Source organism: Protopterus annectens, chromosome 8.part0 (assembly GCF_019279795.1).
Source record: "Protopterus annectens isolate FY-2018-M chromosome 8.part0, PAN1.0, whole genome shotgun sequence".
NCBI lineage: Eukaryota > Metazoa > Chordata > Ceratodontiformes > Protopteridae > Protopterus > Protopterus annectens.
Genome location: NC_056741.1, coordinates 1,027,202,437 through 1,027,225,208, shown reverse-complemented (window position 1 = coordinate 1,027,225,208; position 22,772 = coordinate 1,027,202,437). Strand labels below are relative to the sequence as shown.

Genomic DNA, 22,772 nt, shown 5'->3' with positions numbered 1-22,772 from the left:
ACACAATAAATAGCTGCTCCACAGACACATGGCTGTAATGACTTGACAGTGCTCTAAGAGGGTAGCTTTGAGTAGTCACCCATCTGTTCCACATCCTCATAAGAAGGGTATTGATCTCCCCAATATAAGTTTGTTCTCCCTCTGAAGGAAAGCAGGGAGATAAGAAAATACAGAAAGTGCATATGCCTAACAAATGCAGAAGCTGAGATATACACTCATCATACAGCTGAATTATTTATTTTACTTATTTATTGACATTTTATTACTGGGAAAGTCTGACTGGACCAGAAGTGCCAATTTTCTGCAAGGGCCCACACACAGAAAAGCTGAGTTCTTACAAAAATACTTGTGGGTAACTTGTACTCTGTAGAATTGGTCTGGCTTTTAGGGAGGTTGGGGATGGGAGTCTGAGGCCTGTAATGATTCCACAAATGCATCCTCTAGGGCCAGCAGAACAGAAGTCATCACTACAGGCTTGGCAGCTTCCATTAGACAGAGTTCAAAACGTCTCTTTTGAGGAGTGTCTGAGGCTTCTCTGCCTTCCCATTTGAAGCACTGTTTTATGTGAGCCCAAGTCCCACCAAAGAAAATGTCCTCAATGGATGAGTCAGAAGACAACATGTTGTCGCCATCAAAGTCGAAGACTACAGTACATGACATCGTGGAAACACAATCCAGATCTTCTTGTTCAGTGTCTCAGTGTTCACCCTCTCCTCAGAAACATCTTTTTTTCCTTTTACTAAAGAAGGAACAGAGGTCTAGTTGGACAGACTGCATAGCCTGTAGGGCCTATAGCAAGCCCTGAGCCAGTCTGAACCACTCCTTTTGACCTACATGATTAGAAGGGAAGGCCTACCTAAATCATTTTATGACTGGGTTGTCTAAGTAAAAGATGGGGAAATACATCTTCATTTCTGCATCATTTTGAGGGGGATGTGCACTTGCAAGGACTTCAGAACTGGTCCAGCAAACAAGATCTCAATGCCAAAACCCTCAGTGCCTTCTCATATGAAGGCTTTATAAATTCTACTCTCTCCTTTGGCAATAATAACTCAGGGTTTCTCTTTGTTCTCTGCAAGATGTCGGTCCATGTGGACATGCTTAGGTTCTGAGGAAAAGTGGGAGCTAGCCAGACCAATGGCTGCAAAAACACTTCACTGATACATTCATTTTGAACGTACTGGGTGACTTGAGTTGTCCAAGTGGTATCCTGCAGTTTCATTTTGAACGTACTGGGTGACTTGAGTTGTCCAAGTGGTATCCTGCAGTTTCCCACTCATTGTATCCCTCCACTTTTTGTTAGGTGGAAGTATTAAAGAGAGGCAGAATGATCAGCTAGTGACATGGCTGAGCATACCAAAGTCTAAAAGCCTATGCGTTCTTGGTACAAACTCAGCATATACAGTGTTCTTCTGAGAGTCTAGGGCTCAAAACCTTGTTAGAAATCACAATTCCTGATGTCATGTTCTGCACCCAGATAAAAAATGCACTCATTACGACAGTCTCAGTTAGGACATAAAGGACACAATGGGAAACAATCAAGCAACAAAAAGCATACAACAGGAAGAAAAGAAAAAATCCACAGTGGAGGTCATACCCACCTGAGCTCTGGCTGGATATGTATGGGCATGACAGACTATTAATGTTGCTGAACAAAAACACATCTACATACATGTACTATGGTAAGAAAGTTCAAATGATGTCACCAGCATATGTTCCCTTTTCTAGTAGCTGGATGTGCTCCAGGGTAGTTCTACGCTGTCACATAGGGACGGCTGCTAAGCTCTTGTAGTCTGGCAAGAAGGACAGGACATCTATCAGTGAAGTCCCATATGTAAGGGATACTGTAACAGTGATCTACTGAAGAACACTGGCTGGCAACAAGGGTTGATGAAGCATCTACAAACAATTTCTGCAAGTCTTGATACCAAGAAACAAATTCACTAAAATAAATCTTTGTTTTGAATGGCCATTTTTTGGCTCCCTTACAAATGAAAATCAGCTCCTCCTAGTGACTTTCAGTCATCCCCAGGTCTATCAAACCCTCCTTAACACACCCCAGACTTGCTCTTACCATTTGTCAGGATGGTGAGGACACTGAGGTATCCTGAGGTGCTATCATAGTGCTGCCATGGGATTGCTTTTATTTTTTTTCCTCTAAAGGTGGGATGTGCAATGGACTTTAGCATTAAAATGTCTCTTCTTCCACAAGAGCTGGCATCAGCAGGACACCACACCCACCCTCAGATAACAGATATTTGGTTGTCTCCCTGGTATCCACCAAGGAAATGAACCATATGTGCATGCACCAAATGTGAACTCCGCCCACAGATAATCATGTCCATCCTCCCTACTTGAGCCATCAATCACCTGCGTCACTATCTGAACTAGGGTTACTTCGGCACTTGGGTCATAAAGAGATTTATCCCTCTATACTACAGGTGTAGGCCAGAAGTTTTTTTTTTTTTTCAGGTCACAAGCCCCCTGGAGAGACCACTCCAGCAACTCCAGGGGTCACACAATGGTGGAGAAAAAATCAAGCTTTAGATTCACTTAAAGATGCTTTCAGTGAATTTATTCTGTAGTATCTATTCTCACAGAAATACCTTTCAAACAGCTGTTATATGGCCTTCCCAAGGAGATGTGGGACAGCTGTTAGCTGGGTCAGAAGAGGATGTATGTTATAGAGGATACTTACAAATGAATACTGTACCTGCTGATCATACTTTTCCATGTCACAGACTGAAGCAGCTAATCTGTTTGTACAGAAAGCAGGGCTGGACTAGGGTGGTGAAGACAGGGCAAGGGAGAAGACCATATTTAAGCACAATGAAAATCTGATCATTTCAGCTTCAGCAGCAAAACTGCAAATGAGAAGACTAAAGTCTGCTGAGTAGATAAGTTCAGAAAAATGCTACTTAGAAAGAGTGTCACACGCACACATACATCTAAGTATCCCCTACAAAGATACAATGATGAAAAAGGCATATATCAGCGTCAAATGTAATATCACCATACGAAAAAGACTTCCACACTCACGACTGCACTTTCTTTGGGAAGATAAAAAGCAGTATATAAGCGGGCAGGAGTATATAAAGTTGAGGGGAGTGCAAAGGTCACGATCACAAAAGAAGTAAAACTGAACTGGTCAGGAATCATGTCTGAGTAGTTCCTAATAATCAAGGTCAGTATGCAGCATCAAATGCAGTAGTGCCCTTACAGAACTGAAGGTTACATACATCAAGTGCGCGAGTTTACACCTATAGGACAATGCAAAGGAGGTTTCTTTGAAATGACTTGCTGTGGGCTGACACAGTTAGCATTTATGCATTCAAAGAAATAATTTCACATTAATAGTGGGAGGGGTCGATATGGAATTCCGGCAAGATGACTACAACAAGTCTTTGAAACTATGGGCCTGATCCCCTGAGGAGAGGGAATGAAGGTCTGCAACTATAATATTACCTCTGTTAGATGGCTGTAGGGCAGATTAATGCTATGCAGTTATTACACACAAATGACTCCTGTTGTACATTAGGTAAGTACTACAAAGAATCTGGAAAGTTCTTCTAGAGTTACTTACCCTAGCCCATTAACTTCATCATTTGGAGAGACATAGTCTTCGTCATCGCTCGTGAGGCCTAATTCTGTACCATAACACTGATGCACAATATGCCACAGCTCTTTCGAAGACAATGTCTACAATGCAAAATAAACAAAAATGAAACTCATGACCGTAAACATTTTCTTTAAAAATTTAAAATAAAGCAATGAATGCAAAAGCAGTTCAGAAGCCACACTTGTCTTCCTGAACTGCTACGTACATATTATAAAACAAAAAATAAGTAAAACAGCTGTTATACCTTATTCAAAAGTGCATTTTGCCATAGGCGAAAAATCATCTGATAGCTCCTGTCTCTCGCTGCGAGTGAAGTAAAAAAGTGCTGCAAAGAAGCAAGAAACATGTTTAGAAATGATATTACAGTAAGAGGGATGATCAAAAAATAGCATACTGGCTAGGAAATGAGTTATTGCAGTACCAAAGAAATGAGGCTTCATTTCCAAACTCTAAGGTATAACTCTGACAGTAGTATTGTCAAGTACAGGACATAGCACATTATGTGCTTTATTCCCTACCTTCCTAACACCCTAACATAAACTAGTTTAATTCTAATATTTAAGGTGTCTGCTATACAGAACAGAATATCCCAAACATCATGGTATCATTGTCTACGATGCAGTGACTTTATTAAATTTATTTTACATTAAATTTGTTAAACAGCTGGGTGACTGGTCTACAGACCATTTTCAGCCATCATCCTAGGCCAGTTGGTAAAGACAGAATATATAACAAACTTGTAAAAGGTTAATATAAACAGCAACAGGTTAACAGCACACACACAAATGCAAGCAATAAGAATAAATATTATTGATTTCAGTTCAAGGTAGCAGTATAAAATATGCATCTCCTTTGTCAGTCAATAGTGCAGAATATAAAACAGCTAAAGCAGATATACTATGTACTACAATTTGCAAAGAATTAGCAAATACGAAGTTTAAGTCAGTAGCATAGCTAAGCTAACTAAATGCAGTTGAAAAATTTATACCAGTAGTACACCAATTTTTGATTGGCGAGACCATCACTTTACATTTTTTGTACGGATATTTTATTGCTCCCATTGTACTGTAGTGTTCTTTCATTTTTAAATGCACTTTTGAAAATACTGGTAAAAAAACAGTTTCAGAATATGTAAACACACAATCTTAATGGAATCAATTCACTCCAATTTATAATAATAATAATAATAATAAAAATAATAATACCAACAAATAAACAACACCAGCTTCTAGACCCTTACATGCCGAACCTACAATTTTTACACTACAATCCTGTTTTATATGAACATAACGGTAAAGAGGCTGGTGCACTTATCTGAAGGACCCATGTAAGCCACACCCTGGTCTATATATCAGAATGCTACAGAGAGCAGAAAGTAATCTAAATTTGCATTTGTCCCTACGTGCAACTCCCTCTGTTAGTAGACTGATAAATTAATGGGCAGATGTTAAACAGTCACCATTTAACATTTACTAAACTTTACTGTGCTGTCTGATGCTCTAAACATACAAGTGCACATACCATTACTGATGTACTGTTGGCAAGCACCACATTTTGCTTTCTACCTTACTAAAAACATATGTGAATCTTAACTGTCAAAGATTCTGAATCTTGATGTGATTCTACAAAGGCTGTTTAATAAAAAAAACATTAAGCAAAGGAATACACTGTCTGACACAGGATCTGGTGCCCAAGGACCCTCAGATGGCCAATGTGTACCTACAGTCCTGCTGCTTAGGAAAACAATTCCTAACACACGCTGTTTAACAAAGGAAGATGGAAGTATTCTCACAAGAGACCACAAGGCCCATGCACGCATACCATACAAATCAGTTCTAGGATTTTTTTATAAAGCCAAAAATAATGGGGGGGGGGGGGGGGGGACAAAGGCCCAAAATCAGGGAAAATTTTTAAATATCAGACTAATTCAGTTAAAATGTTAAAACAGCAACAGATTTTGTATCAACAAGTATCTTCTGAACAATATGAAGTATGAAACTCTAATGTCTGGTGTTACGGACTGACTGCAATAACTCAGTGATTTACCAGAAAAATCAAACATTTTTTGACTAACAGGGCAAAAATATGAGGAAAAACTGGGGACATTCCACAAAATCAGGGACAGTTGAGAGGTATGCATGCACAGACCACTGCTTTTGCTTTGCTCACCTGGGAGCCATTTAATCCTGAGGAAACAATGTGCCAGTGCTTTCAAGCAAGCAACACCATTCTGAGGTACTAAAAGGCATTCAGATTATAAACAAAGAAAAAGACATGAAGTGGGAATCTAAAGTCAACCATTATTAGTAGTACACTTCTATTGACTATACAGTTAGCTTTGTAAAGGGCATATTGTCCTACACCATGGACTCAAAGGTTCATAGGGTGGTACTAGGCTATCGGCCCTAGGAACTATACAAGCCTAGCCATAGCAATTCCCTGGATATTTCTTCCCACAATATTTACTTCCCTGGAACCAAGTCTAGCAGGTCGACTGACATGATCCCCGGGGTGAATTTCCTAGCTCCCATCCAATTGTCAAGGTTTCTTTTGCTTGACATGTATGGCCAGTCTACTCCAGACTATGGGGAGTCTCTGGGTCAGGAACCTATCCCTCCAGAATGTTTTGTTCACTGTGATGACAAGGGTTAGATCCCTGGAGCATGTGGCTCTGAGGGATTGGGATTTCTTTAAGTGGAGCATGTCCAACAGCTCAGGGTTTGACATGGCCTTGTATGTTAAGCAGAGAGCGCCTCTGAGTAGACGATATGTTACAGAGTATAGCTGGAGTTTTTTTAGATGGTCAGCATAGGGCATCTGCTTTAGACCTGTGATTCTTTTAGTGAGGTATTTCTGTGGCCTCTCCAGCTGTTGCAGATGTCTTGTGAGGTACATACCAAATGGGGCGTTGTACTCTATAATGGGTCTAATGAGGGATGAGTACAGTGGGACAATGATCTCCTTTTTTCTGGATGACAAGCTCTTGGTGATGAGGTGTGCCACATAGAAGGATTTCCTGACTGTTGTGGCGATCTGGTTATTGAAGGTGAGACCACTGTCCACCTGTGTCCCTAAGTCTCTCATCACACTTTCAGTGTTTATTGTACTGTCACTTATGTGGTAATTCATGGGTACATGGTTTTTCCCAAAGGGGATAACTATACATTTCTTGGCATTAAGCTTGAGCTCATGGTTCTGGCACCAAGCATCTGTTTCTGTAAGGTCCTTTTGTAGAATATTCACATCATTTGGGGATTCAATAATGGCTCCCAGTTTGCCGTCATCTGCGACATTTGTTAGCCAGAGTCCCTTAGTGTTGGCCTGTACTTCAGAGAAGTAGATGCCAAACAAGAACAGTCCCAGGACTGAACCCTGAGGTACTCCACTTGTCTGGAGCTGGATTTGGAGTCGGCTACTTTTACAGTCTGGGTTCTGTCAGTAAGCCAGTTGGCAGCCCACTGAGTGATGTAGGGATTTATGCCCAGCTTAGCAAGTTTATCTATGATTCCAGAGTGGGGGATGGTGTCAAAGGCCTTGGCGAGGTCCAGATAGGCTGTGTGGACCGCCTTACCCTTGTCCACAGCTCTGGAGACTGATCTCAAACACATGCAGACCAAAGTGCGTCAACAAACAAGATGTCGACATTAATGCTCTTAGCTGAGTAAGTCTAATCTCATATGTTCCCCAGTTCGATTCTCAGCTGGGGTGCCTTCTGTCTGCAAATCTTCCCTGTGCCTGTGTATGTGTGTGTTTCATCTGGGTGCTCCGGTTTCCTCCCACATTCCAAAGTCATGCTCTAGGTGGATTGGACACACTAAATTGGCCATAGGTGTGAATGTGCATGCACACAAATATTCTGTAACCATTTAAAATCTTGGGACCCACTAGAGAGAGTTCTGAAATGTGGAGAATGAACGGCTGAAAGACTGAACTTGTATACACCAAGTCCAAGATGACATTTCTCAAAAGATTACCTCTTCTCTAAGGTATGGCAATCTCGGAGTTGGTATATACAAGTTCGGGAGGCATGTGAAGCTTGCACCCCCCCTACAAAATGAAGTTATAAGGAGAAGAGTGATTTTCAAGATTTGATCTCCAGGTTTTCGGTCTTTTTTCTTTTGGCTTTTTGGCACTCAGCATTGCATTTTGAGTGCCAGCATTTTAACAGGGAGCCCATATATTCACATATCCTTAAATATACAGCTCTGTTTTATGGTTGGAAAGGCCTTACTGGCCATCGAGCTCCCTACGTTGCAGGCAAACCTGCTACCACAAATGAACTTGTCCTCCTCTCACAAAGTGTTGCACCAGTGCTCCTGCCAGTGGGCGTTCGCACAAAACCAGATCCTCTCATTACTATACTGTGACAATGACCCTTGGCTTGCTGTTACATCTAATGAATGGCAATTCTTTTGAACTGCCACTGAGCATGAAAGCAGAGAGGAGGACAGCAGGGAACAAACTTAACAAGTTATGTGTCAGCATATATCTTATTAATTACCTATTACATGCTGTGCTGACTTCAGTACCAAAAACACAGCACAGCAACACGGAATGCCTGCAGTAAGAGGAGGCATAATTTACACTGTGCACTTAGAGCTCCTGTGAGCCATTCATAAATACACGCAGTATACTCTAGACTAGCATTCTCTAAACTATGTCTATAAATCACGGTAGCAGTGCTCAGAATGCTTGTATATCTCTGAACTCTAAGTTCATGAATAACCAAGACTCATCTCTGAAAGAATGAAATTTCAGTGCCTCAAGTATCGGTTCACAGATATATACTAAGCTAAGGACCACCATGGCCTTTACAAGCCTACCTATGCAATCCAACCTGACTGTGCCCCTATATATCATAGGTATTTATTTGGAGGGGGTATGTTAGGAAGTTTCTAGAGGTTATCTGGGGAGGTTATATTAGTTTGGGCATTACTGTCTACCCCTGTCTATCAGAGACATGGGGGCCAGACTTGGGAAGAATTTCTGATTTCCCATCCACTTTTCAATGTTACACTTAAAAAGGGTTAGGGATGGACTCTGCATATGCAACTAAATTTTCACATTAGGAACTGTGCCAGAAGGTTTCTCTGACAGCCTCAATACAGATGCATCTCAAAAGAACACACTATCAGCACTGATGTCTGTCTCAACAGCACTGACAACAAGAAATTAAGATTTTTCCCGCATCTCTCCCATAATACCCTAATGAACACAAGAAAATTTTACATTACATGTTTCATCTTGTGATAACTGCCAACACCATTATGAATGATTCCCTCTGCTCCACTACTGCCTGGGGTAAACTTACTGCTAAGAATATATATATTTTATTTAACATTTCTTTACTGGGAAAGTCTGACTTGGAATGAAGCCAATTTTCAGGGGAGGTCCGGGTAGAAACGCTTCAGATAGCTTCAATAATTCATAGATTTAATTAATAAAAATAAACTGGAAAACGTCAAGAAATGAACGGAAGGAGCAATGTCTCGACATGGAGCCATCTTGTACTTCACAGATCATCATCATCCCTTCCCTTGCAAAATCGTGTCATGGTACTTCCAAAATAACATTTAAATCTCTGACCAACTGCATTAAAAATAAAGCAACGTTCATAGACCTCTCAAATGATAACACTAAGAAATCAGTGTTACTGGAAGCTGATTTTATGTGCCATTAACATGAATATTTACAACAGGTTTACAATTTCCGTAACATATTAGAGAATGCATCTCAAAATGTGCACCAGATGAAATGGATGGCAGTTCCAAAAAATCCACTGGGCTGGAGCTGCAAAAAGTACAGTTTTGTACCTACCATAAATGTAGATGTTCGAGGATCCACATTGCTGCAGTCCTAACAATTGGGTAGTCCGCTGTCCAGTCGGCCCGAATACCAAAGTATATGGCTGACGTCGGTCACGGCGCATTAGACTGACGTCAGTACGTCAGGGTACTAATGCGCATGACCGACGTCATATCCTCAGTCTTTTCTTGCCCCAGATGTCAGAAGACCCTAAAAAGACAAGGCCAAAACCAAAACACACCAAACATACCTGCACCAAAAATATATACAATATATACAAAGGTACCAGAATATAATCTCACCTACACAACCACCCCTAAACACAGAGGGAAGGAGGGAGGGTAAATTGGACTGCAGCAATGTGGATCCTCGAACATCTACATTTATGGTAGGTACAAAACTGTACTATGTTCTTCATTCCACATTGCTGCAGTCCTAACAATTGGGTAGAATCCCAAAGCAGAGGTAAGGGAGGCTGGCAAATCATAAGGAAGCAGGAGCTGATAACATGCCTTGCAAAATAGCTGTGGCAAAACCAGCCCTAGACTTAGAGTAGAGAGGAAGGTGGTAATGCTTAGAGAAAGTATGCACTGAACTCCAAGTAGCTGCCTCCAAAATATCCTTAGTTGCCACCCCCCTTAGAAATGCTGCTGAAGTGGCAGTAGCTCTAGTGGAATGAGGCCTAATCCCAGCTGGAATCTCTTTGCCATGATGGGAATAACAAAATGCAATGCAAAACCCAATCCACCTAGAAATAGTTTGTTTTGATACAGGCTTGCCCTGTGAACTCAAAGCAAAAGAAACAAACAACTGCTGAGACTGCCTAAAATCCTTAGTCCTGCTTAAATAATAACGCAATTGCCTGTGTACATCTAAAGTGTGCAAAATCTTTTCCCCTTTATTTTGGGGATCTGCATAGAAAGTAGGCAAATGAATAGTTTGGTTTAAAGCCACACTAGAAACCACCTTAGGCATAAAGGAAGGATTAGTACGTAATGATACCCTATCCTTATGAAAAATCAAAAGGCTCAACCGCCATAAGGGCCTGTAACTCAGAAACCCTTCTTGCAGAAGTAATGGCCAACAAAAAAGCAGTCTTCCATGACAAGTATTTCAGTTCAGCAGTAGCCGAGGCTCAAAAGGTTGTAGAGTAAGTTTCTCCAACACAAAATTGAGATCCCAAGCAGGAGTAGGAGCTCTACGTGGGGTCTTATATTCTTTGCCCTCTAAGAAATTGCTTGAACAAAGGATGTGAAAACAATGGTGGGTCACAATCATAGTGAGCTGATATTGCTGCAGCATGAATCTTAATGGAAGAGAAAGACAAACATTTGTCCAATAACTCAGTAAGATATTGAAGAGCCACACTCAAATTAGGCTCAGAAATCTCCAAATTGTTTGCTGCACCCCAAAACAAAAATCTCTTCCATTTTTCTGCGTACACTTTCCTTGTACTAGGTCTCCTGGCTTCCATAATCACATTTAAAACTTGCTGAGGAAGTTGAGACCTGCTGCCGTTCAAAACAGAATATGCCAGGCTGTTAGATGAAGAGTTTGAAGCTTGACATTGAGCAGATGACCGTCCCTCTGAGACAATAGGTGTGGAATCAAGGGTAAAGGCCATGGAGGCTTCCTTACCAGACTCCTCAGTAATGGGTACCAGTGCTGCCGAGGCCAATCTGGGGCTATTAAAATCATCCTTGGCTTGTCTTGTCTGACCTTTAGAAGCACCTTTGGGAGAAGAGGCAGAGGTGGAAAAGCATGCACATGAAGATTTTTCCAACTGAAAGAAAGAGCATCCACTTTCCAAGCTGTGTGATGAAATTCCTTCGTGCAAAACTTTGGCAGCTGGTGGTTTAGTGGAGAAGCGAACAGATCTATGTCTGGAGTTCCCCATGACACTGTCAATTTTTGAAATACATGAAGATCCAGTTTCCACTCGTGGGGATCCATGATTTGTCTGCTTAACACATCTGCTAAGGAGTTCTGTGCTCCCGGCAGAAACCTTGCCTGAAGAGTTAGTTGCAAGCTGAGCGCAGTCTCCCATAAAATCATTGCTTGCCTGCACAATGGGTAAGAATGTGTTCCCCTTGTTTGTTGATGTACCACATGACAGTTGTGTTGTCTGTTAGAATCAACACCTGCCCTGGAAGAAGTAACTCCTTGAAAGCCATTAATGCAAACTGGACTGCTAACATCTCTTTCATGTTGATATGTAGATGCTGTAGTCTGGCAGGCCACTTGTCTTGTATCCACTTTCCATTTAGATGAGCTCCCCAAGCAATGTCTGAGGCATCTGTCGTTAGAATCTGACTCGCCTCTGGCCGGGTCACAGAGAGTCCCTTGTTTAGGTGACATTCCTGAGCCCACCACAAAAATTCCTTTTGAATGCAAGGTATTATTTGAATGACAGTGTCCAAATCCTGGCAGTGCTGTGTCCATACATTTTGAGATACCATTGTAGCTTCCTCATATGCAGTTTGGCATTGGGAAGCACCAGAATACAAGATGCCATGAACCCTAAGGCTTGAAGGACTGTCCTTGCAGTCAGCCCGGACTGAAGAGATAGCTGATGGAAGTAACTGGAAAGATTCTTTTGTTTGTCCGGGGTTAAAAAGGCCATCTGGGCTGCTGTATTCAGTCTCACACCCAGAAAGCACATGTCTTGAGAGGGTACTAGACTGGACTTTATTTCGTTCACAGAATACCCTAGGCATCTTAGCACTGCTATGACATATTCCAGATGTTGTAGAAGGTCTTCCTTTTCTTGAGCCAGAATCAGGCAATCGTCCAAGTAAGGGTAGATTTGAATCCCTTTTAGCCTGAAGTAAGCTATCACTGGAGCCAGAACCTTTGTGAATACTCTGGGCGCAGTAGATAAGCCAAAGGGCAATGCAGAGAACTGATAATGAGAACTTCCAGCTCGAAAACACAGATACTTTCTGCAACTTAATCTTATAGGCACATGAAGGTAAGCTTCCTTGAGATCTAAAGTTACCATCCAGTGATCTTTGCCCAGTAGAGGTAAAAGCTGTTGTAACGTCAACATTTTGAACTTGGGAATGTCCAGATAAGTGTTGAGGATAGATAAATCCAAAATTGGTCTCCACGTGTTCCCCTTCTTCGGTACTAGGAACAGGCGAGAATAAAATCCTAGGCCCCTTTCTGGCACAGGAACTGGCTGAATGGCCCCTATTTGGAGTAACAGAGAAATTTGCTTGTGCGCCTCTTGTCTTTGTAGAGGAGGAATGTCTGGCATGCCTTTGAAAGGAGGCAAGGTATGGAAATAAAACCTGTAACCGTGGTGAATGATATCCAGAACCCATCTGTCTTGGGTAATTAAATCCCAATTTTCTTTGAAAAGAGACAGCCTTCCTCCCAACGGTGCTGCCAGGCGAGAATGAACTGGCAGCTGAAAAGGCAGGTCATTGGGTCTGCTTACGAAAGGACTGACCCCTGCCCTCAGCAGAAGTCTGAGCAGGGGAACTCCCTGTCCTAGGCCTAAAAGAACCCTGAGCTCTGCCCCTGCCACGTCTAGACCTACCCCTAGACTGGGAATCATAAGCAGGATAAGCCCAACCCTTAGCAGGCCAATTTCTACTAAACTTCGGAGGCTGTACCTGCAAAAAATCTTTAACAGTTTGCATAGATTTAGCCTTGTCCTCCATTTTCTTCAAAACTGCTTCCACAGGCGAACCAAACAACACATCAGATTGCAAAGGAGCATCCAAAATCCTTGTCTTAACATGCTCAGCTAAATTCTGATCTCTCAACCAGGCGTGCCTACGAAGAACAGAACCAGTGGCAGCCACCCTGGAGGAGGCCTGTACAGCATCAAAACCACATTGCAAGGAATGTTTACCCACCTGTTCAGACACATGAACTAAATCCTGCAACTCTTTACAGTCAATACCTTCCGCCAGAGCATCCACCTTAGATTTCAACTGTGAGAGAAGATAATTCTGATATTTTAACATGTGGAACTGACAATTCAACGCCCTCATGGCTAAAGTGGAAGAAGTATACACTTTCTTTCCCCATCTATCCAAAGCCCTTGCCTCTTTATCAGGAGGGACAGGATTTTTAACAACTGAGGCCTTTACACCTTTAGGCCCCTGAGAGACAGTTTCCGGGTCTGCCCTAGGACTCGTTACAAGATACTTATGAGCTTCAGGCACCCTATAATACCTATCCGGTTTAACTGGGGCAGGAGGCAAAGAATCAGGATTCAGAGAAGCCTCTGCAAAAACATCTTCCACCACATTCAGAACAGGAGGTATAGCTAAAGGCCTATGCTGGGGTAAAACAAGAACTCCCTAAGCCTTTTCCTGGAATCAGAGAAATCTTGGCCTTCCCATTTAAAATGCTCCCTCATGGAATGCAAAGTCTCTGAAAATGAAAAATCCTCAGGAGGAGAAGCTGAAGGAGTAGAATCATCCACATCAGAATCAGAATAAGGAGGGAACTCCTGCAAGTCTTCAGCCGAAGACTCAGAAGCCTCCGAGCATTGCTCAAAACTCTCAAGCTCAGGTTCCACCCTAGGCCTCTTATCAGGAGGGGGCATAGAACCCCTTATCATAGTAATCAAATCCTCTGCCATTTTAAGCATATGTTTTTAGGCAAAGACCCTGAAGCACTAGGAGAAACCCCCACTGAAGCAAAATTTGGCCTGCCCCTTAAAGAAGCCTTGGAAACAGAAGGGGAGGCCCTAACCACCTTAGGAAGTGAGGGAAGAACAGCCACCTGAGAAGCCCCTCAGCCTGGCCTACTTCCTGAGAGGAAACATCCTGTAACAGTAAAGTCTCTCCCTGAGACTCCAAAGAAACACCTGGCAAAACCTCCGGCTCCACTGAGCCCTCTAAAGAACCGACGTCTGGGACTGTCGGTTCTTCTCCTCTAGGCTTTGCTGTTTTGTCCTTGCGTTTTTTAGCGAAGCTTGGCCGGAACATCCGGCGGCATTTTATAGTTACAACGCTTCCCAAACACTAACCTGGCACAGTCTAACCTTCTCTTAATAGTGCGTTTGTTAAATCTAGCACAAGAGCGGCATCCAACAACGTCGTGCTCAGGCCCTAAACAAGGTATACACAAAGTATGGTAATCCCTATGAGGTATCTGTTTCCCACAAGAAATACAGTTATTCACTTTTTCTGACATCCGTTAAATACTGAGGCAAGAAAAAACCAAAATATTCCCCAACGGGGTACTTAGCCAACTTTGATTCGGTCTGAAACTCTGACTTCAGAAATTTTCAGAACGCCAACCTGCACTCGCAAAATTGCTTCTGCATCGGACCATGCGGCAAAAAAGACAGAGGATATGACGTCGGTCATGCGCATTAGTACCCTGACGTACTGACGTCAGTCTAATGCGCCGTGACCGACGTCAGCCATATACTTTGGTATTCGGGCCGACTGGACAGCGGACTACCCAATTGTTAGGACTGCAGCAATGTGGAATGAAGAACATCTAGTGAATAATGCTGAATGAAGAGACAGTGTCAGTCTTTGATACATATAATGCAATATGACAAAGACAGATTAAACCATCTACAGAAATTAAAAACTAAATCCATCAAAATTAAAGCTGATAATGAACTCACATTAGCATCTACACTTGAGGTTAAACCATTTTTTTTATAATCCCATCAGGAATCAATGATAAAATGGTTGACATTTTGGAGGGAAAATGCCATTAATTTTGCAATTTCTAACATGGAAAAGACATGAGTAAGGTGGAAAGAATCAAAATGTAGTACATGGAGTGCAGTAATTACCCTCCAAAAACCAGTAAAAAGGTACAGTTGTGTACACTTACCATAAATGTAGATGTTCGAGTGTATTCACTGTTGCAGTCATTACACTTGGGTTATCCTGCTGGCAGGCCACCCTCAGTTGGCCTGAATTCCAAAGTCTAGGTCCGGCGTCGTTTGCTGTCGCGTCTTCCCTGACGTCAGTGCACCAGGGGTATAAAAGATGCAGCTGACGCCATTTTCTTTAGTTTTTCTTGCCCCGGATGTCAGGTTCCCCCAAAAGGGTAGGCTAAAAATATGCCAATAACACATGCATGCACCAAAAAATATAATACCTTCATCTACAAGCAAATACACCACATAGGTTGTATGGATTAGAGAAGTGTAGATAAGTTCCAGCACAGAGAAGGGGGATGGTGGGTGGGTAACCTGGACTGCAACAATGAATACACTCGAACATCTACATTTATGGTAAGTGTACACAACTGTACTATGTTCTTCGTGTTTCACTGTTGCAGTCGTTACACTTGGGTTGAATCCCAAAGCTATGGCTGGGAGGCTGGAGCTAAATAGCATTAGGGGCGGCTATGAGGCCCTGCAGAACTGCAGTGGCAAAGCCTGCCCTGGATTTAGAGTACAGAGATAAATGATAGTGATTTGTACAGGTGTGCATTGAACTCCAGGTAGCAGCCTCTAAAATGTCTTTGGTTGGTACTCCCCTGAGGAAGGCTGCTTAAGTGGCTGCTGCTCTGGTAGAATGTGGCCTAATGCCCTTAAGCACTGGCTTGCCATGTTGTGAATAGCAGAAACGAATGCAGTGGCCTATCCACTTTGAAATAGTCTGCTTTGAGATAGCCTTTCCTTGTGATCCTGCAGCATATGACACTAGTAGTTGCTCAGTCTTTCTGAAAGCTTTGGTTCTGTTCAAGTAGAAGCGTAGCTGTCTGTGTATGTCCAAAGAATACAGAATTCTCTTCCCCTTATTCTGTGGGTTTGGATAAAAAGTTGGCAGATGAATAGTTTGGTTAAGGGCCACACTGGACACTACCTTCGGCATAAATGTCGGGTTTGTCCTCAGAGAAACCCTGTCTGGATAAAAAAATGATAAAAGGTTCCACAGCCATGAGTGCATGTAGCTCTGAGACTCGTCTTGCAGAGGTTATTGCTAGGAGCAGAGCTGTTTTCCAAGATAAAAACTTTATATCAGCTGTAGCGGCTGGCTCAAAAGGGGGCAGAGTGAGTTTTTCCCAAACATAATTGAGGTCCCATGCAGGTATTGGTGATCTCCTTGGAGGCCTTAAGTTTTTGGCTCCTCTGAGGTATTGCCTTAACAAGGGATGAGAAAAGATTGGTGGTTCTGTATTGTAATGAGGCGAAATGGCAGAGGCATGAATTTTAATTGATGAAAAGGAAAGGCCTTTGTCCAGCATCTCAGTTAAGTATTGCAAAATCTGAGGAATATTTGGTACTGCTGTGTCAATTCCTTGTGCCTGGTTCCAGGCACAGAATCTCTTCCATTTTCCAGCACAAGACGTTCTAGTACTAGACCTCCTGGCCTCCAATATGACATCCATCACTGCTTTAGTGAGAGGTGTGTTTTGTATGACTACATTATCCGCCATGCTGCCAGATTTAAGGTCTTGAGTTGGCTGTGCAGGATCTGGTTATTTTGTTGGGACAGTAGGTGAGGTATTTGACGTAAGGTCCAGGCTGGGTATTGAGACAAGTTCCTTAGGATTGGATACCAGTACTGGCAGGGCCAGTCTGGGGCAATCACTATAATGTTTGGTTTCTCTTGTCTCACCTTTAGGAGTACCTTGGGGAGGAGAGGGAGTGGAGGAAAGGCATATACTGTTAAGTTTTTCCAGCTGAAAGATAGGGCATCCACTTTCCATGCTTGTCTGTGATAAGTCCTTGTGCAGAATCTCTTTAGTTGGCAGTTGTGAGGAGAGGCAAATAGGTCTATGTCCGGGCATCCCCATTTCCTTGTTATGTTGAAGACTTGTGGATCCAATTTCCACTTGTGGGGATCCATGAGGTTTCTGCTTAGTTCGCCTGCCAGAGTATTTATCTTTTCTGGTAGGAATTGTGCCTACAGATGTACTTGGTAAGTCAATGCTGTGTCCCACAAAGTCATGGCTAGTCTGCAGAGGGGGTAAGAATGAGTGCCTCCCTGCTTGTTTATATACCACATGACCGTGGTATTGTCTGTCTTTATCAGTAGTTGTCCCGGATGAAGTAGGTCCTTGAGGGCTGTCAGGGCATTCTGAACAGCTAGCATCTCTTTTTGATTGATATGTAGATGCATTTGGTTGGCAGACAATATGCCTTGAATACATCTTCCTGCCATGTGTGCCCCCCAGGCATAATCTGATGCATCCGTTGTCAGTGTCTGCCTGGCTGGGGGTAAGGTGAATGGCTGTCCCTTGTTCTGGTGACAGGCCTTTGCCCACCATCGAAACTCCTGTTGCAGGCAGGGAATGAGAGTAATTATTGTTTCCAGGCTGTGGCAATGCTGAGTCCAAACACTTTTTAGGTACCATTGAAGTTTCCTCATATGCAGACTTGCATATGGAATTAGTAGAATGCAGGATGCCATGAAGCCCAAAGCCTGCAGAATTTTTCTTGCAGATAACTGGGCCTTTGTTGCCAACAGTTTGAAGTAGGTAGTCAGTTGCCTTTGTTTGTCTGGCATGAGATAAGCCATCTGGGCAGTTGTATTTAAGCTTGCACCCAGGAATATTATCTCTTGAGCGGGTATTAGTTTTGATTTTTGTTCGTTGACTGTGTACCCTAGGCATGGTAGTAATCTCTTTACAAACGCCAGATGCTGTAGTAGAATGTCCTTGTTCTCTGCTTGAATGAGGCAGTCATCCAAGTAAGGATACATTTGTATTCCTCTTCGTCTGCAGAATGCAATTACTGGTGCCAGGCACTTTGTGAAGACCCTGGGCGCAGTAGATAAGCCAAAGGGCATTGCAGAGAATTGATAGTGCATTGAGCCAGCTTTCAGTCTGCGGTATCTTCTGCATGTTTGTCTGATTGGGACATGCAGGTATGCCTCTTTTAGGTCTAAAGTCACAAGCCAAGCCTTCTTGCCCAGCACGGGCAGAAGCTATTGTAAGGTCAACATTTTGAATTTTGGTATATCCAGATATGTGTTTAGAATAGATAGGTCCAGTATTGGTCTCCAGGCTTTGTCCTTTCTGGGTACCAAAAACAGTCTTGAATAAAATCCTTGTCCCTGCTCTTGTTCTGGTACTTGTTGAATGGCCCTCATGTCCATGAGGGATGAGACTTGTTTTTGTGCCTCTGCCCATTGTTTTTCTGGTAGGTCTGGCCAACCATTTGCCCTTGGCAGGGTATGAAAGTGAAACGTGTAGCCCTGTGACACTATGTATAAAACCCATTTGTCCTGGGTTATTATGTGCCAATTTTGAGAAAAAAAGTGCTAGTTTTCCCCCTAAAGGTGCTGCCAGAAGATAAATGCTTGGCTTAGGCAGGGGGAAGTCATTGGGACTGTTTCCTGTAAGGCTGTGATTTGTCTTCTCCACTTTTGGAGGTAGAAGCACCCCATTGTTTAGACCTGTATGAACCTTGGGGCTGGGATCTGCCTCTTGGGCATCTGTATCTGCCTCTTTGTGGTCTGTCTGACACTGGAAAGGACCAATTCTTTGTAGGCCAGTGTCTGCTAAATCTTGGAAGCTGTGCCTGTAGGAAATCCTTGACTGTTTGCATAGATTTAGCTTTGTCCTCCATTTTCTTTAACACCAAACAAAGTATCATGTTGTAATGGAGCATCTAATAATTTTGCTTTAACATGACCTGGTAAATTTTGTTCCTTTAACCAAGCATGCCTCCTAATGACAGAACCCGTGACAGCGGCCCTACAGGAGGCAGTGAAACACGAAGAAAGTACAGTTTTGTACCTACCATATAGATGTTCGAGTGTTCACCCTGCTGCAGTCATCACACTTAGGTTATCCTGCCTTCAGGCGGTCCCGCAGTCGGCCCAAATTCCAAAGTCTTGGTCCGGCGTCGGTTGCTGTCACTTCTTCCCTGATGTCAGTGCGCCAGGGGTATATAAGAGGCATCCGACGCCATTTTCTTCAGTTTTTCTTGCCCCAGATGTCAGGTGCCCCCAAAAGGTAGGCAAAAAAAAAAAATATATATATATATATATATATATATATATATATATATATATATATACACACACACACATACATATATGGCAATATAAAAATAAAACAAAACCCTTAGGTACAAGCAAATACACCACAGAGGTAGTATAGGATAAAGTGGTAGAGATAAGTTCAGCTAGTTCAGAGGGGATGGAGGGAGGGTAACCTGGACTGCAGCAGGGTGAACACTCAAACATCTACATTTATGGTAGGTACAAAACTGTACTATGTTCATCGTGTTACCCTGCTGCAGTCATCACACTTGAGTTGAATCCCAAAGCTAAGGAGGGGAGCTGGAGTCAAACAGGGTTAGAAGAAGCTAGTAGGCCCTGCAAAACTGCAGTGGCAAAATCAGCTCTAGTCTTAAAGTAAAGAGGTAAATGATAGTGTTTGGTGAAGGTGTGCACTGAACTCCAAGTAGCAGCTTCCAGAATATCCTTGGTTGGCACTCCCCTGAGAAAGGCTGTTGATGTAGCTGTAGCCCTGGTGGAGTGGGACCTAATGTTAGCAGGTACTGGTTTCCCATGATGTGTGTAGCAGAAAAGTACAGTTTTGTACCTACCATAAATGTAGATGTTCGAGTGCTAATACAGCTGCAGTCATAACAGATGGGTTCTCCTGCTGTCAGGCGGGTCCTCGGTCGGCCGAATTCCAAAGTCTAGGTCCGGCGTCGGTTGTCGTCGCTTCTTCCCTGACGTCAGTGCGACAGGGGTACAAAAGAACCAGCCAACGCCATTTTCTTCAGTTTTTCTTGCCCCAGATGTCAGGTGCCCCCAGAAGGAAGGCAATACATAAAATTATGTAATAATGCAATGCAATATAATCAAAAAACAGTAGTTGCAAGCAAATACACCATGAAAGAACAACCCTAGAGGGGAAGGAGGGAGGGAAACCTGGACTGCAGCTGTATTAGCACTCGAACATCTACATTTATGGTAGGTACAAAACTGTACTATGTTCATCGTGCATACAGCTGCAGTCATAACAGATGGGTAGAATCCCAAAGCTAAGAAAGGGGTGGTAGGCACTAGATGGAGCTAGGAGCCAAAATGCCCTGCAAGACTGCAGTGGCAAAGCCTGCTCTAGATTTGGAGTATAATGGTAGGTTGTAGTGCTTGGAGAAGGTATGCACATGACTCCAAGTGGCTGCTTCTAAAATATCCTTGGTAGGAACTCCTCTGAGGAAGGCTGCAGAGGTGGCTGTGGCCCTGGTAGAATGAGTTCTAATACCTGTAGGTACAGTTTTGCCGTGAAAGGAATAGCAAAAGCGTATGCAGTGGGCTATCCATTTTGAGATTGTCTGTTTGGATATTGACTTTCCTTGAGCTCCTACCGCATAGGCCACAAAAAGCTGTTCTGATTTTCTGAAAGGTTTTGTTCTGTCCAGATAATAATGCAGTTGTCTGTGGATGTCCAAGGAATGCAGTAATCTCTCCCCTTTGTTTTGAGGATTAGGATAAAAAGTAGGTAAATGTATGGCCTGATTTAAAGCTACCCTGGATACCACTTTAGGCATAAAGAACGGGTTGGTCCGTAATGAAACTCTGTCCTGATGGAAGATGATAAAAGGCTGGACAGCCATAAGAGCCTGTAGTTCTGAAACTCTCCGAGCTGAAGTGATAGCCAGAAGGAAAGCTGTTTTCCAGGACAAATATTGTAAATCTGATGAGGCAGCTGGCTCAAAAGGAGGCAAAGTCAGTTTTTCCAGAATGAAATTAAGATCCCAAGCAGGTATTGGTTGTTTTCTTGGAGGTCTTAAATTCTTAGCCCCTCTGAGAAACTGTCTTAATAGAGGGTGAGAGAATAAAGGTGGATCAGTGTTGTATTCTGCAGAAATGGCTGAGGCATGGATTTTGATGGAGGAGAACGAAAGTCCACTGCTTAGCAGTTCAGCCAAATATTGTAGTATTTGACGTAAATTCAGTTTTCCAGGGCACTGGCCCTTTTTCTCATTCCAAACACAAAAACGTTTCCATTTGGCAGAGTAAGCTTTTCTAGTTGATGGCCTTCTGGCCTCCAAAATGACATCCTGCACCTCCTTGGAGAGCAGGGCCTGCTGCGATGCTAAGGAATCTTCCATGCGGCTAGATTGTTTTCAGCTGACTGTGAAGAGTTTTGAAGCTGTGCTGAGTCAGAAGAAGAGGCATTAGAGGCAGGGTCCATGGTGGGGAATGTGTCAGGCTCCTCAGGACTGGGTACCAGTGTTGCCTTGGCCAGTCCGGAGCAATGAGGATCATCTTTGGTCTGTCTGCTCTGGTCTTCAATAGGACTTTGGGCAGCAGAGGAAGAGGTGGGAAGGCATAAACTGTCATTGATGTCCAACTGAAAGAGAGAGCGCCCACTCTCCAGGCCTTTGGATGGAAGAGCCTTGAGCAGAATTTTGTCAATTGATGATTTTTGTGAGAGGCAAAGAGATCTATGTCTGGCCTTCCCCATTCTTGGATTATTTCTGTAAAAACTTTTGGATGCAACTTCCATTCGTGTGGATCTGTCATGTTCCTGCTTAGGTTGTCTGCCAGCGTGTTTTCCTTGCCTGGCAGGTACTGTGCTTGTAGTTCCATTTGTAAGTCCATGGCCATGTTCCAAAGTGACATGGCCAGTCTGCATAGGGGATAAGAATGTGTTCCTCCCTGCTTGTTTATGTACCACATAACTGTGGTGTTGTCTGTTCTTATCAATAGCTGACCTGGTTGTAGAAGGTCCTTGAAAGCTACAATAGCATTTATCACTGCTAGCATTTCTTTTTGATTGATGTGAAGGTGCTTTTCTTTTTGGGTCCATTTGCCCTGAATGCACCGGTCTGTCATGTGCGACCCCCCAGGCGTAGTCCGAGGAGTCTGTTGTGATGACTTGATTTGCTTGAGGCTTACTGAATGGAAGACCTGTGTTTGTTTGGCATGCTTGAGCCCACCACAGAAATTCCTTTTGCAGACATGGAATTAATGGTATTATTGTTTCCAAACTGTGGCTGTGTTGAGACCATATGTTTTTTAGGTACCAATGTAGTTTTCTCATATGCAGCTTTGCACATGGGATTAGTAAGATGCAAGATGCCATGAATCCCAGAGCCTGCAGGATTTTCCTTGCAGTCAGCCTGGTGCAATTTGCCAGTGTTCTGAAATATTGAATTAGCTGCCCCTGCTTCTCTGGCATGAGGTAGGCCATCTGGGTGTTTGTGTCCAAATTGGCACCCAGGAAAATTATCTTCCGAGAGGGTATTAGTCTTGATTTCTCTTTGTTGACTGTGTATCCTAGAGAGTTTAATAATATTATTACAGATGTTTCAGAAGAATGTGCTTGCTGTCCGCTTGGATCAGGCAGTCGTCCAAATAAGGGTATATTTGTATCCCTTGAAGTCTGCAGTAGGCAATTACTGATGCCAGGCATTTCGTGAATACTCTGGGCGCAGTAG

At 43.0% G+C, this 22,772-nt stretch overlaps 1 protein-coding gene across 1 annotated transcript in view; it reads right to left on the bottom strand.

The window, feature by feature from the left end:
* The window catches only part of GRAMD1A (GRAM domain containing 1A), a 1,293,980-nt gene that overhangs the window by 328,583 nt on the left and 942,625 nt on the right, over positions 1-22,772 (bottom strand). Inside the window, exons 7-8 of the mRNA XM_044079359.1 lie at positions 3,864-3,944; positions 3,584-3,699 (exon numbers count right to left, since the gene is read on the bottom strand). Coding sequence (XP_043935294.1) covers positions 3,584-3,699; positions 3,864-3,944 — 197 coding nt within the window. The remainder of the gene's footprint in view (positions 1-3,583; positions 3,700-3,863; positions 3,945-22,772) is intronic.